Source organism: Asparagus officinalis, chromosome 1 (assembly GCF_001876935.1).
Source record: "Asparagus officinalis chromosome 1, Aspof.V1, whole genome shotgun sequence".
Lineage (NCBI taxonomy): Eukaryota > Viridiplantae > Streptophyta > Magnoliopsida > Asparagales > Asparagaceae > Asparagus > Asparagus officinalis.
Genome location: NC_033794.1, coordinates 16,561,622 through 16,577,051, shown reverse-complemented (window position 1 = coordinate 16,577,051; position 15,430 = coordinate 16,561,622). Strand labels below are relative to the sequence as shown.

Here is a 15,430-nt window from a genome sequence, read left to right as displayed (position 1 = left end):
CTCCCACGAAAAATTGAAACCCAACTCTCTGCAACCCTCTCTCGGCAATCTGCAAGATCGCCATCTTTCTCTGCTCCCCGATTCCCTTGCTTCTCTTCTCAACCATCTCTCTTTCCATCAAAGCTATCCTCAAGAGACTATTAATATCTCTATTCTCTTCAGTCAAGCTCACAATACTATTCTCAAACTGCTTCTTCTCCTTCCTCCTCGTCTCCTCATACTCTAAAATCTTCCTTTCTAAATCCAAACTCATATTCTTGATTGATTCTGTTTCTGATAAAATAATTTCCAATTCATCGCCAAAATCAAAACTTTCCTTCGAATCTCCCTCCAGTTGGTGATCCCCGATCCTGCCACTGATCCTCCTTAAGATCCTCTTCTCCGAACGGACTGATTCGAGAATGTTTGAAACCCTAGCTCTGGACAGCTTGACTTCGGTCTCAAGCTCGAACCTTTCCATCAAATTCGAATCCTCACGATCCTTGATGGAAGCTTGCAACTCAATAAGCCTGATTTGGAGCTCATCTCTCTCACTGGACGAATTTTCTAGGTGTTTTGAGAGATTTCGGTTCTGAAATTGGAGATTGGTGATAACTGAATCATCACCGAGATTGTCTTGCATGATTCTTTTAGAGGGTGATTGAGAAAATTAGGGTTTCGAGGTTCCATGGTTTAGTGATGAAGAGGAATTCTCGTGAGAGGAGGAAACCCTAGCTAGCTACCAGTCAAATGAAGCTGATAGAGGAGGGAAAAGACGTTGGAGCCTCTCTGGATCGTAATCTATTCCTTTGTACAAATAGGAAGAACAGAGATTCACTGTTCATGCTACAGGAGATGCTACAGTAGCATTTGCTGTAATGTTATTACTGTAGCTAATAATTAATTTAAAATATTACTGTAACACACGGGTATACTGTAACATTTAAAAGGTACTGTAGCAGGGCGGGATACTGTAGCGCTTTCAAAAATTCAAATCATGACATATTAAAAAAAAGGGATTACTGTAGCAAAAATAAAATAAAATACCGTACTTTGCACGGACCGCAAACTAGTAATAATAATAATAATAATAATAATAATAATAATACTAAATCAGTTGTTTTGGTGGTTTTTATTATCAATTTCTTAGTTTTTATTAGTAAATAGTGGTTTTGAGGGAAAACAAGCTTGTAAATGTTTTTTCCGTTTTTTCTTTTTAGAATTAGAATATTTATGGTCAAAATGCAATCGATAAATTATGATGAGGTATTATGTATTAAGCGTTTGCAAAAAAATATTTTAGTAATTAAAACTACCCGTCCTTTTAACACATTTAAGAATATACTTTTATGTATTATGAGGAGGGATTATGTATTATGAACAAATATACTTCTTATCAACCGGTAGATATCTTAACATTTGCATTTGCCATAAAATACATGCTAGGCTAGTTTAGACTCGGCATATTTGTATTTGCTTACATACTATGTTATTCTAATGCAATCTCCCTTGGTATCCACGTTTCAAACTACTCTTTTAACTTACTATTTTCTACTTAAACACATTTAAGAATAGAGAGTACATGTGCATGCATATTTTGTGTATCTGCCAAGATGTTTATACTTTAAATAGAGAAGCCATAAAAGACCAAAGACCATATCAAAACCCTATTGCAATGATCCAATGTATGCTCTTGCCAATCAAAATATATCCTATCAAGAGAATGAGCAAGAGAATAAAACTATCAAACTATATGAAAGAAAAACAAACAAATTATAAATAAAAAACAGGACAGAAAAGCCACCATCCAAATTCCACAAAAATCTACAAGAAGAATCCATGCTTCCCCTTTTTCTCCTCCTCTCTACACACACAAATCCTAAGTATTAAAATCAGGTAACAAAAGTCATCGAATGAGATGATGCAGCATCATCAACCTCATGTCCATGAGAAGGTAAGCAGAAGAGGGCCATGTAAAAATTTACTAGTCTTTATATTCGAAGATACACATGCATGCATTTTGCTGTTCTTCTTGAAATTCCCGGGAGGTAAATAAAAGAAAGAGCTTATTGAACATAGATGTTAAAAAAACAAAACTTAAATACGTGCAACATATTGAGATATGACAATGGGCAGAAAAACAACCGTAAGCACACTATGGTTCTCACTTCTTATTGGTTCTGAACATGAGATATACGAGTAAAGTTCTAAGCTTCGATTGCTGTTCTTCCCTGTGTAGAAACCCAAACATTAATGTGAAGGGCTATAAGAATATACAAGTAGAAAACAATACACTGTATCATATTTGCAAGAACTAAAAGCATACTCGGCATGAGAACAAGAATATGCATATATAGATAGGTAGAATTCATAAGATAGGTAGAATTCAATAAGAAAGAGATGGTGTATGTGTCTCATCAGAGATATGTTTATATTCCATTTGCTTTTCTTTTTCATCTCAGGAAAAAGAACCAAGTACATGGAACTGCAGATCTTCTGGCTTAAAATTCTACCACTTCACGAAGGGAAAAGGGCAAAAAAAAAAAAGGAAGGAAGAAAAGGAAAAGAAACGTGATGTATTTTATAAAAAACAGTAAGATGACACTAAATTTAATTTAACCCAAGTTAGAGGAATTACATCTCACATTGCTATAATCCGATTAAGTAGTTGATTATCGCTGATAGTTGAAATGAACAGAAAAGCTTAAAAGCAAGTTCAAGAAACCAAAAAGAGGCTCACCTTGTCAAATAGGCAAATTTCTGGAGCAGAGAGAGAAATCCAAGCACTGAAAATGCCCTATTACTGAAAAATACAATCAATAAAGGTGTTGAATGATGCACAGCATCGAGACTAAATGTTTCAAAACTTACGAATTCAGCTAATAGGATAGGGATTTTTTGCAGTTCTCATCACTAGCACTAAATAGGATAGGTGTTGAGTTCCCATTTCAAATTCAAGCACAAATTCATTAACAAATTCATGGATCAGTCGTTTATTTTAGATAGGAACAAAGTGAGAGAAATCCTGATCCAACCCGAAAAACCTTTATCCTCTCAAAAAGTAATTAGCTCCACACAAGCCAAATACCAGCAAGAGACGAGATTCTGTTCACGTATCTCACATAACTTTGTCAATGTAATCCTCAAAAACACAAAAAAGTTACGAGTTCTTCTCTGGACTCTTCTAGGTTCTCATTCTGAACAAGCACAGAGTCTTTGTTGTGTAACATAGTTTTTCTTAGAACAAACAAACAAACAGCTCTGATTACCGACATGTGTAATGCAGCAAGAGGAATCGAAATATATCATCAAGTTACACAGCTAAGCAGTCGATACAAAGTAAAATCAACTGAATAAACACGTGACAGAATGTTTGCTTACTTTGTCGCTGTAAATTAACCAACTTAATTGTATACAGTATGACAATGATATTACGAATTTGATGAATGTAGCTGCAGATAGCACCTTGCTCCTGTTGGTTGCGGCTGATGCTTTTGTGAAAGTTGTCAATTGGGATTGGTTCTGTGATTGAGCCATTCCAGGATATCTGCCCTGACCATAGCCACATTGCTGTCGGTCTCCCCGAAGAGGAGGGAATGCATCATCCCCTCGTAGATCTTGACGGTCTTGTCCTCGCTCTTTGCCTTCTCGTACAGATCTCTGCTCACTTCTGGGTCTGTGACAACATCAGCACTCCCATGGAGAACAAGGAAGGGGATGGTGACGTCAGAGAGCCTGGAGCTGAGATCGTCAGTGGCCCTCAGCAGCTCAAGCACAGTGCCCAGCCTGGGCTTGCCTAGGTAGCTCAAGGGATTAGCAGAGGCAATGGCCCTCTTCTCCTCCACCTTCACTGACTTCTCAACAAGGTTGGCAGTAGGGACGATAGGAAGGGTTGGCATGAACCTTCCAAGCAAACTGAGGATGCTGGGGATAGGCCACCTGGGTCTTATCCTGTCTGAAATCTTGCACATGGGAGCCGCAAGGACAGCGCCGCTGAACTCAACGCGGCGCAGGAGATGGATCAAGAGGCAGATGGCTCCGCCCATGGACTCTCCGTACAAGAAGCATTTGAGATGCTGCTGCTGCTGCTGCTGATAGTTGAGATTGATGACGGAATTGAAGTAGGCAATGCAGTGGTCGATAGCAGCATTGAGATCCGGCACGAAGGCCTTGAGCAGGCCTTGGGATCTGCCGTGGCCAGGGAGGTCCAGAGCGTAGCAGGCGTAGCCGTTCTGGGCCAGGAAGATGGGTGTGGACTGAAAGGTCCAGCTGATGTCGTTACCGTACCCATGGATCATCAACACCAGGCCGCGTTGGGGTCTACTCTCAGGTGGTAGCCAGCAACGAGTGAAGAGGGATAATGATCCTGATGTGAAAAAGGAACTCGTGGACCGTATGTTTTGCGAAGCATAATACGCTTCTTCGCTCTCTGGATCATTACCCCAAAAGTACTTAGGCTTAACTTGATGAGCTTGGCCAGATGAGGGTGACGGTCCAATCTTCTTCTCCTCTCTATCTAGGTGTTGCCTATAGAACAGATCCCGTGCTCCCATCTTCTTCTCCTCTATATCTAGGTGTTGCCTATAGAACAGATCGACTAAGGTCGTTAACAGAGTCAATCTCTAAAGAATGAAATAAGGAGGGGGAAAAAAACACTCAGTAACAGAGAATTGCATGTACAATCCATCAAAAGTATTAACAGAGTTTTGTGAATAGCATACAATTCAATAAATGGTACTACCAATTAAAATGACCAATGCAATTTACCCCCTCTGGAAAAAATCAAGCATTTTTCATATCAACAACCAATTCATACGTATATTAACACAATAGTACAACAGAATCCAGTCAGCCAAAAAGCTACTCACTTCAAAACAAAGAAGGAAAGTATCAATTTTTTCTGCATTGATCTCAATTCCTCATCCAACTTCCAAAAATGCCACAGAATTTAACATCACTGCACACTTCTCCTGGATTATATAGATTGCTGGCAATTTGCAGTCATGTATTCTCATACAAAGATACTCCATTACAACAGTTCAACAGAAACAGAATAGATATTTTTAAGGGGGAAAGAGCTCAAAATTTAAGTAAACTTTCTGGAAATAAATTTTACTCCAGCTAAAAAAAAATCAATCACATAATGCGATATATGGATGTGCCTAAAAATCTTTCGAAATAATCAGCGAAATCTGCGAATTTTCTCCAAAAAAGAAAAGATTGGAACTTGGTGAGCATTACAAAGACAAGGTAGTACAAAAGAGCTATGCAGAAATGTATGATTTACATGCCCACCCCTGGAAAGATCAACCCACATAAAGATTACAATAGAAGTCTTGTTACCAAATTAAAGGAATACCGGATATACTATTATGCATCTGTCTTGTGAGTTTCAGAGAGAAGGTAGGGATCCTGTCTTTCTGGCAGATTTGTTTCTGATCTACCTTTTACCCATTTTTTGGACCCATACCCAAATTTCTGATTTGTGACTTTGTAACTATCTAATCAAGACATGGCATGGCCCTATTTGAAACTTAAATAGAAATTATACCCACAAATAGGTCAGACGTGCAATCCAATTTTAGGCTCAAATCTATGAAATTTAAATATGGTTGAAACTAGACCAACCTAATCAACCTGTATCCCATTTCAGACCATTAACGTGTATCCTATCCCTCTATAACTTGTTATCTGATTTCAGTGCAGAGGAACAGAAAATATCAAAGAAAGCTTCGTTAATAACCAAAATTTGATAGTGTTCATTTCTTCCATTTAAATTTCTCCCTTTCCACTCTAAATATATTGCTCCTCATGGTGGATAATACTTCATTACAACTTGTAAATTACAGCCTTACTTAGACATATTAGCACTAATAAAACAAAAAAAATGAGGTTTGATACTATCACAAAACAGGGTAACCAAGTGCTACAACAAAAAAATTACCTGGACTCTTCAAGCGAATGTTTTAAGTCACTAATCTCAATGCGTAGATTCTTATTTATCTTCTCAACAGTTGAAGCCTGACAAAAACCAGAAGCAAAAAATATTCAAATTGTTATTCCCAAGAATATCATGATGATGAATTTAAGGAAAACACACAAACTAGAATTGACATCATGAAAGCAACGGGTGAATAGGGAAAAAGATCTCTAGAAGCAGCACATAATTTTTTACCCTAGGTTGGATATGTACCAGAGGTCAGATGAGTACATCAGTCAAGTTGTATAAATTATTCTTTTAAAGCTAACACAACAACATTAATCTTGGATATATTTTTTACCCGTATTACTTGTGATTGATGTTAATTTTCAGGAAGGCGCATTTAAAAAATGTGTTCTTTAAGGTGGCTGGTTTTGTTTGAAGAAGTTTTGGATTTCACTATTAGGAACTGTGAGGAGATAATGATGGAAAGTTAATGTATCTACAGTAATCACCTACCCACTACAGTAATCATCAACCGCACTACAGTAATCACCCACCGCAAACCCACCCACTAAATGTTATTGTAGTACCAGTGCGCATCTACCACAAACTCAGATATATATAGCTCTTCTTGGCATTAAGTTATGATCATCACAGTGTCTCCAATTAAGAGTGAAAAGAAAGAGAGTGAGAGAGAAAAAGAGAAAAATAGAGAGTTTCTCCTTAAGAAGAGAGATTGTAATTTCTAAATTTTTTCTCATAGTGGATTTTTCTATCATTGCCCATGGTTTTTACTCCAAATTCATTTAGGGGGTTTTCCACGTAAATCTGTGTGTTCATTTCATTACTTCTGCTCTACTATTCGCTGAGACCTTACTCTATAGGACCCCGGGTTTGTCCCAACAAGTGGTATCAGAACCTGACTTAGGGTGCGTGTATCTACTTATCGTATGCTCTGTGGCTGCCATAAAAAATGAATCCTCCATATCAGAAAATAAGTTAGATTATCATTTACTCTTTGAAGACGACATGTACTATTCACGAGTATGGTAATGTTCATAAATACGGTACTATTCACAAATACAATACTATTCATGGATACGATAACTATTCATAAATACAGTTACTGTTTATAAATACAGTTACTGTTTACATGAAATAGTAAGAAATTACTATTCATGGTAGAAGCAATGATGGCGAAGTTCGAGATCGAGAAATTCAATAGGAGTAATTTCTCACTATGAAAGTTAAAGATAAAGGCTATCTTGAAAAAAATAATTACCTAGCGGTCATTGGTGCAAGGCCAGATGACATCACAAATGATAAGAAGTGGAACGAGATGGATGGGAATGCTATTATAAATCTCCATCTGACATTAGCAGATGAGATGCTATCAAGCATAGAGGAGAAGACAGCAAATGAGATCTAGGATACTCTAAAAAAGCTATATGAGGCAAAATCTCTGCACAACAAAATCTTCTTAAAAAGGAGACTTTACACTCTGAGGATGACAGAATCTACATCAATGATTGGCCATATCAACACCCTAAACACACTGTTCTCCTAACTCACAACGTTGGAGCATACAATCGGTGTGAATGAACGTACAAAACTTCTACTTCAGAGTTTACCCGACTCGTATGATCAGCCCATCATCAACCTAACAAACATCCTCACGGACAATTTAGTCTTCGACAACGTTGCAGTCGCTGTTCTGGAGGAAGAAAATCGGTGCAAGAACAAGCAAGACAGTGAGGCAAGTTCGCAACAAGCGGAGGCCTTATCGGTGACGAGAGAAATATCAACGGAACGTGGTTCCAGTGGAAGTCATACCCATGCTAGATCAAAATCAAAAAGTAAAAAGAATATCAAATGTTATAATTGTGGCAAAAGAGGGCACGTGAAATCGGAGTGTTGGCACAGTAAGAAAAGTGATGATAAAAAATCTTCAGAGCCATTAATATCTCTAGGATGCGTTGTCAGTAGGGGTGCATTCGATCCGGATACAGCTCGGATATGATGCGTACCATATACATATCCGCTTACTCATGTATCCGGATATGATGCGTACCATATACATATCCGCTTACTCATCTCAGATACGGATACGGATATGGATATATCTCGGTAAGAAAAATTTATATTTATATCCGTTAAAATCGGATATGGTTACGGATATATACATACGGATATATAAGCGGATATGCATGCAGATACAAAACGAATATGAGAAAGCTAGATAGTATTGAGAAAAACATAGTTCATGTGATACAAAAAAGTTCGTTAATATGTTCATTATAACTGAAAAGTTAAGATTAGACATCTTGATCATCAAAATTAACCACAAATCCATAATCTAAGAATCGAAACTATCGTAAGAATATGACTAATATGTATTCAGATATTTCGGATACGGATACGAATATTTCACTATAAAACTTTATCTGTAACCATATCCCATCGGTTATAAATTTGAGTAACCATATCCATATCCTAACGGATACGGTTATGGATATTTCCTCAAATACGGAAACGGTTTAGCACCCCTAGTTGTCAGCACGTCAGATGATGATGAAATTTTATATAATGGAGTAACCACTGTTGATTAAAGCAGAAAGAGGTTTGCTGATGTTTGACTTTTAGATTCAGCAGCCTCCTGGCACATGACCTCCCGGAGACAATGGTTTCACAAATATGAACTTATCTTAGGAGGATCTGTATTCATGGGCAATGATCACGCCTTGGAGATTTCTGATATTGGTACTATCAAAATTAAAATGTTTGATGGTACAATACGCAATATTCAAGATGTACGACATGTGAAAGGCTTGAAGAAGAATCTGTTATCTTTAGGATAATTGGATGAGCTCCGGTGCAAGACCCATATAGAAAACGGGATCATGAAGATTGTTAGAGGGACGCTTGTTGTGATAAAAAGAGAAAAAATAGCTGCAAATCTATACATGCTCAAGGGAGAAACCCTGCAGGAAGCTGTTTCATGTGTGGCATCAACTAGCCATGGAGAAGAACAAACCATAATGTGACATCGCAAACTAGACCACATATCAGAACAATGCTTGAAGAGTCTCTCCGATCAGAAACTGCTTTCTAGACTTAATTCGGTAGCTCTTCCATTTTGCGAGCATTGTGTTACAATTAAGCAGTATCGGCTGAAGTTCAACACATCGAGTTCTAGAAGCAAGGCTATTCTAAAACTAGTTCATTCTGATGTATGGCAAACACCAGTTACATCCATGGGAGGAGCAAAGTACTTTGCGTTCTTTATTAATGATTACTCCAGGAGATGTTTGTAGACACTAAAAAATACCAAGAAATAAATGACGAGGGTAATTATAATGACCAATCTCGTCTCAAAATAACAGTTTGTCGTTGGAAACAAGGTCCGAATTTATCAATGAAGACGAAGCTCGTTAAGGCTCGTCATGCAATTGGATTCAACCATCAAGGACGAAGCTCATCATATGGCGAAGCACGTTCTGTTAGACGAACCTCGTTGCGTATCGAGGGTCATCTCATCAGAGGAATCTCGCCACGCAGCGAAGCTCGTCATACCAAATGAAGTTCAACTGTAACGGTCTTAAAAACCCAATCAGTCCACGTGGGCTAAATTCGAGGAGTCGGTTACGTCCTGACCCCACGATTTTAGTACGCCAGTTTCGTGCTAAAGGCCTATAAATAGCCTTCAGCAGCTATGAAGAGGCCAACTTTGGATCATCTGGCAACTTGGACATTCGTGCAAGGAGCACCCCAGGCAGAGCTTTTTGCATTCGAACCTCGGTTCTTGCGATCTAAAGTCAACAACAACCACCGACGGCGGCTTAAGCAGTCATCAAGAGGCCAATTCCTCCTAGAATTTAAGCGATCTTGTTATGATCATCAACGGGAAGCAAGTTCGACTCAAGCATCGAGTGAGACAACCTTTCGCCACCTAAAACCCACCCAGAACCCACGTTAAATAAAGGAGAAGTCGAACAAATCTTCTCCTCTTCTGTACTCGATAAAGAACAATTGTAACGAGACTCTTACCAGGCGATAGTGTTTTTTCTCAAAACTAATACAGTTAAGGGAATCAATTATTTTCGAATCTTTTTGGAGACCCAACAATGTTGGGTGTATCCTATTAAGAAGGAAAAGGTCAATTTTTTCTTCATTGATCTCAATTCCTCATCCAACTTCCAAAAATGCCACAGAATTTAACATCACTGCTCACTTCTCCTGGATTATATAGATTGCTGGCAATTTGCAGTCATGTATTCTCATACAAAGATACTCAATTACAACAGTTCAACAGAAACAGAATAGATACTTTCAAGGGGGAAAGAGCTCAAAATTTAAGTAAAACTTTCTGGAAATAAATTTTACTCCAGTTTTAAAAAAAACCATCACCTAATCCAATATATGGATGTGCCTAAAAAAATTTCGAAACAATTAGCGAAATCTGCGAATTTTCCCCAAAAAAATAAAAAAAGATTGGAACTTGGTGAGCATTTCATCTCTAATTTTAATTTATACTCCTTTCTCAATCTGTAAGAAATCAAAATGTGACGCGCTCAGGAAGAGAAAATACATCATTGAGCAATCAGAGATTTAGAGCCTAATTTCTGTGTAATTTTGTAAGTAATTTAGGTTAAACTGAACTCCATCCAAAAGTGAAGTGATACAGTGAGCAAAATTATTTATTTAAGATTAGAATTAGAACAAAATTACCTTGAGCAGGGGCTAGGGTTCGCTCGAACGAAGTGGATGGGGAAAAAATTGAACAAGAAAAACTTTCGGAAGCTCAACTGAATATATATCAGAGCCAGGTTTCGATCCTGGGACCTGTGGGTTATGGGCCCACCACGCTTCCGCTGCGCCACTCTGATCTATGGAAAGTATTGCACAGTATAATTATATAATACTGTCTCTTTTTGTCCAACAATCTGATACTTAAAGCATGCTAAAAAACAATGAGCCGAACATATTGATCCATGTGATCAAGTCTCCGAGTCAATTGTTCAAGCAATAACAAAGAAGTAGTGGCCACTCAACAAGAGGAGATGAAGAAACAACAAATCTCTTTGTTATTAGTGTCTAAATAGGCATTAGCCTTTTCTAGCCCACGAATTTAGATCCTCTCTACTTAGGTAGTACTTTGAAAAGATTCAATTCCATCAATCCTTAACTATCCTTTGTAATTTTAACAGATGAGATGATACCACCTTGGATTTTCAATATCACATAATAGTGGTTTTCATTGCAATAGCGGCTTTCAATATAAGTAGAAATTCTATGAGGCATCCCCTTATCCGTTAAAATTAAAATGAATGTTAAAGATTAGAATAATGGGACTCTCTCCAATTGCAACCTAATGATCCAGATCCCCAACCCAAAGATTCTTCTATACGTCCTTTTCTTACAATGACATGGATTTTGTGGATGACTATGTGACTAAGTAATTATGATGCTCGTCTGAAGCTTACCACCTCAATGAGACATCTTTTCTGTTATCATCCTACTCTTCAATATTAGTTCTTCAATGTAGCTTATTTTAGAACGCAAATGGAAATTTTATCGATGAAGGAGCAATTCATTTTCAGGGTGGGTAGCAATTTTGAGGAATCTCCGATCACCTCAATATATGCCATCATATTAAGGATCGAATAAAAGTACAACAAATGTGAGCTTTTAGGCAAAAAAAATTTTTATAAGCTGCACCTATCCTTTGGGATCGGATCGGTATACATTTGCATGACAAGTAGAAATATAGTGTGATCGTGATCACGGTAAGAAGCAAATTATAAGAAGAAAATGCTCAACCTAGCAAATCTGTTGACTTTGGATGATCATTGCTTGATATTGATTAGGATGATTAATGAACAAATATACAAATAACGTCTGCAATTGAACAAGTTTACAGGTAAGCTCTAACACTGCATAGCAATTAATAATCCTCTCTCAAAATCACCAATGTCCAAAATGGTGTACAAGGTCAAGTTAACCAATATCTTCTCTTTCATGAGTTGGGACTGTTGGAACATCACAAGAAAAAACTGGACAATTGATGAACGACGTTATTCCAAATTCTCTGCAATCAACACTTACTCTGCGACCTGACATTTATTCCCGGTTAAAAATTAAATAGAACCCGATTAATTAATCGGCTACAGAAAACGAGGGGAGAGATTGAATAAATGCCAAATTAAGTAAAAAGACAGCAGCTTCACAGCAGTGTTTTGTGGGCAACGAAGGCTCTTTCAGCCCAGGAAGCTCCCTCAAAAACCTTCACTTGTCGTTGCTTGTCATGGCGTAAACTCTGTTGATCAACTTTGAACACTTGCCCACGACAACAAGCGCATTCTTTCTAGCTCCCGTGGCAAAAGTTACAGCAAAACCATTATGCTCATGTCCCTATCATTTTGTACAGGAGCTCGTCGTTCGTCTCTGGTTGAATCCTGAAAAGAATATGCAAATATGAAATCCAAAAAGGAAATGAAGAAGATAATGTAAAACAACAACAATATCAAAGCCTATTGTCTCCAATTTATGGGGTCAATTACATGAATCCTACTCATCGGTTCCATTAAGGACTATGTCCGCCCCTACGTTAAGCATATCATATCCTTTTTAGCAGCTTCCAACCAACTTCTCTTAGGCCTGACCCTAGTCCTCCTTTCTCCATCAACCATAATCTTCTCCCTTTTCCTAATTGATGCATGTATATAATGTGACATTAAAAATTATATGTTACTCTTAGACTGTTGCTACTTGCTACATTGCTAGTGCGTCCCTTAATTCTACTCAAGAAACTTTTTTTATTTTGATGAGAACATTGGTAGATTAAAAGATGCAGTAGCAACATTGTTATAGTAAAATCACAAAGGCTTAATTTTGTATTCCATGTCACACATAAGTTTGGGTGATTGTGACCCAAGGAAAAGTAAGTTGGCACAAGCTGATCCATTATGAGGTCATATATTTTGGTCTGTGCATGCTGATCACACTAATTCTCCGGTGAAATACTTCCAATAAAATAAACATCATTAAGAGTCCGAAAACAACTGTTAAACCAAAGAAAGTTGTGTGCATGGCATGAAAAAGATATCCACTGCTTGTTATTGCAAGACAAACTTGACCTCCATAGAATCCATTTGCACACAAGAAGCTCATCAGCTCAAGAAAGTAAAATGCACAGGATAAGCCAGCAATCCCTTTGGCAGCTGACAAGAAAGTGCTGGCATTATGATAGTCATTTGCTCAACATCAACCCCGTAAGCCATGGACCACAAAAACAAATAGATTGAAACACCATATTATTCCCGCAAAAAAAAAAAGAACAATCTTCATAACATGAGGCTTTGATGATAAATCCCGTCCAACAAAATGTACAGAAAAGCATGCAAGAAAACAAAGAGATCTTCTTTTCCAGTATTGGTCAAGACTAAGTCCACAAACATGGCACCCAATCCTTAGCTACCCAAATTCCACTACCTCTGGATATAATGGAAGGAACAACAATACAGTTAATACTACAGCGACTAAAATCAGAACACTATCAACTTCCACTCTACCTACTTAAACATGGGCCCAAGCCTAGCCTAGATTCCAGCACCTCTGCATGTAACTGAAGGAACAACAATCCAGTCAATATTTAAGGGATTAAAACGAGAACAATATCAAAGTCCCCAACCATCTTCAATTTAGTAAAGTTGAAAAAGGAGGTTCTTCGATACCTAGTAAGAATAAGAGAACTAAGCTAAAATAATTTACTTGATAAGCTCTCAGCGGTGCTCAGAAATACAATGTTCAGTTACATGAAGATTTAGGGGGAAAACATGGACAATGGGCTTGAAAAGTAGCGGAAGGGACATGCTACGTGAGGAATGTCCTATTCCCCTTCTGACATTTACTTCCACCTCTGAGAAGGAAACATGTTTTTCAAAAAAGTGAACAGATAGCATGCCCCTACTGCTCCATCCAAAAAAAACTTCAAAAGTTTTCCAAGCGGCGTAAAACAACCAGACTTTTTTAATAGTACTTTTCCAACTTCCATGCAACCAAACATGCACATAAGAAAAAGGGAGAAATGTCGACAAAGTATAAATAAAAGACATAACAATATCTAGATAAGATAATTTTAATGAGGATATAGACTGGTGTTTAACTATTGTGCTTTCAGATGGAAAACAGCTACATGTGAAAGAATGTCAAAGATTCAAACATAAGTTCAAAGGAACAATAATAGAGTTAAACGAAAGTTGTTATGGTAGAAAGAAATCTGGATATGGAAGAACAGACCTGCGTATCTTTGGAGAGAACCATTACCATTCACTATGTTTGGCACCAGCCTTCTTTGGTGGCTTGAAGATAACCAATCAGAATTCAATCTTCTGGCAAAGTCCTCCACTTCCCTGCATTCACCAATGTAAGATAGAATGAAGCATAACGAATTGTGAACATAATGGCAATAACTTTATGTAAATGAACTGAGCTGTAAAAAGGCAAAAGTAAGACACGCATAATGTATTTCCAGTCCTTCAAAATATGAAGGAAAACACAAAATGCTCTTCATATACAAAAAAAAGAACCACTACCAGAGTGGATAATAAGTTAAAACTACGAAAATAAATCAAGTGCTTGTCACACTATAACACGGGATATACCACCATTCAAATGTATCCCTACAAATTGTAACTTTATTCTTTTCTAGGACTTCTAGCCTTGGCTTGCTAACTGAAACTTGGAACAACATGCATTCATATAGCTATTTTTAATCATGACTCCAAGTTAACATAAACTAGGAAATGGGGACCTTTGTAGTGTTAACACAGGGTTTCACCATCTGTTGTGTTCGAAAAGAAGGTTTATGTTGCGACATAAAAGGCTGGATGCTGTATATGGATGAAAACAAAATTAAAAACATCATGCATTTTCATTATGCAGAAAAGTGCATAACCATTTCCATATGGTTTATGTACTCACATACGAAACAAAACACTGATGTTTTTTGTTTCATTCTTCTAAACTAAATCTATTTTCCAACTTAATTCAACTCAATAAACAAACCTTAAGACGCAGACATCTCTCCTCCTCTAAATTGACAGAGACAATAGCTCTTTCCATTTTCTTCTTTTCTCGTAAAGCAGCAATTTAGCATTGCAGTAAAGTGTGCAGCTCTTTTTCTTTTTCACCTTGATTATTTATTAACTTCTTAGTTTTTTTTCTCATACCTCTTTCCTCTTTCACTACTGCACAAGAAGGCTTTAATCATTTCCCATGTCATATACGGCAATTATAGAGGCACTAATTGTCATATAACTAATTGCAACACAAAAAGAGGTTAGTTAAGAAATGATCACAGATGATGACTTGGATATGTGCCACATTAGAGACAAACCCGCCAACACCATGGAGTAATGGCACACTATCCCCAATTTCCTTGTATTTATGTCTGTGTTCTTTTTTTCTTACCTTTTTTGGCCAGGGTGTTTTTTTTTTGGGTGTGTGTGTGTGTGTGGTGGGGGGGGG

At 37.5% G+C, this 15,430-nt stretch overlaps 3 protein-coding genes and 1 non-coding gene across 4 annotated transcripts in view; all 4 read right to left on the bottom strand.

Annotated features, from left to right (window-relative positions):
- LOC109819643 (uncharacterized protein At3g49055) overlaps positions 1 to 753 on the bottom strand; it is a 4,277-nt gene extending 3,524 nt beyond the window's left edge. Inside the window, 2 exon segments of the mRNA XM_020385433.1 lie at position 1; positions 4 to 753. The exon segment at position 1 is cut by the window's left edge and continues 55 nt beyond it. Coding sequence (XP_020241022.1) covers position 1; positions 4 to 622 — 620 coding nt within the window. The 5' untranslated portion in view covers positions 623 to 753.
- On the bottom strand, positions 3,256 to 10,699 carry LOC109819632 (caffeoylshikimate esterase). The gene is made up of 3 exons (XM_020385423.1): positions 10,631 to 10,699; positions 5,924 to 6,000; positions 3,256 to 4,560 (listed from the first exon to the last, which is right to left on the bottom strand). The coding sequence occupies exon 3, from the start codon at positions 4,530 to 4,532 to the stop codon at positions 3,486 to 3,488; it is 1,047 nt and encodes a 348-aa protein (XP_020241012.1). The 5' UTR covers positions 4,533 to 4,560; positions 5,924 to 6,000; positions 10,631 to 10,699; the 3' UTR covers positions 3,256 to 3,485.
- TRNAM-CAU lies at positions 10,717 to 10,788 on the bottom strand. The gene has a single exon. It is a non-coding gene; the product is annotated as a tRNA-Met (tRNA).
- The window catches only part of LOC109819626 (SKP1-like protein 21), a 12,782-nt gene continuing 9,086 nt past the window's right edge, over positions 11,735 to 15,430 (bottom strand). The window contains exons 9-10 of the mRNA XM_020385408.1: positions 14,201 to 14,313; positions 11,735 to 12,357 (exon numbers count right to left, since the gene is read on the bottom strand). Of these exons, the coding sequence (XP_020240997.1) occupies positions 12,317 to 12,357; positions 14,201 to 14,313 (154 nt within the window). The 3' untranslated portion in view covers positions 11,735 to 12,316. The remainder of the gene's footprint in view (positions 12,358 to 14,200; positions 14,314 to 15,430) is intronic.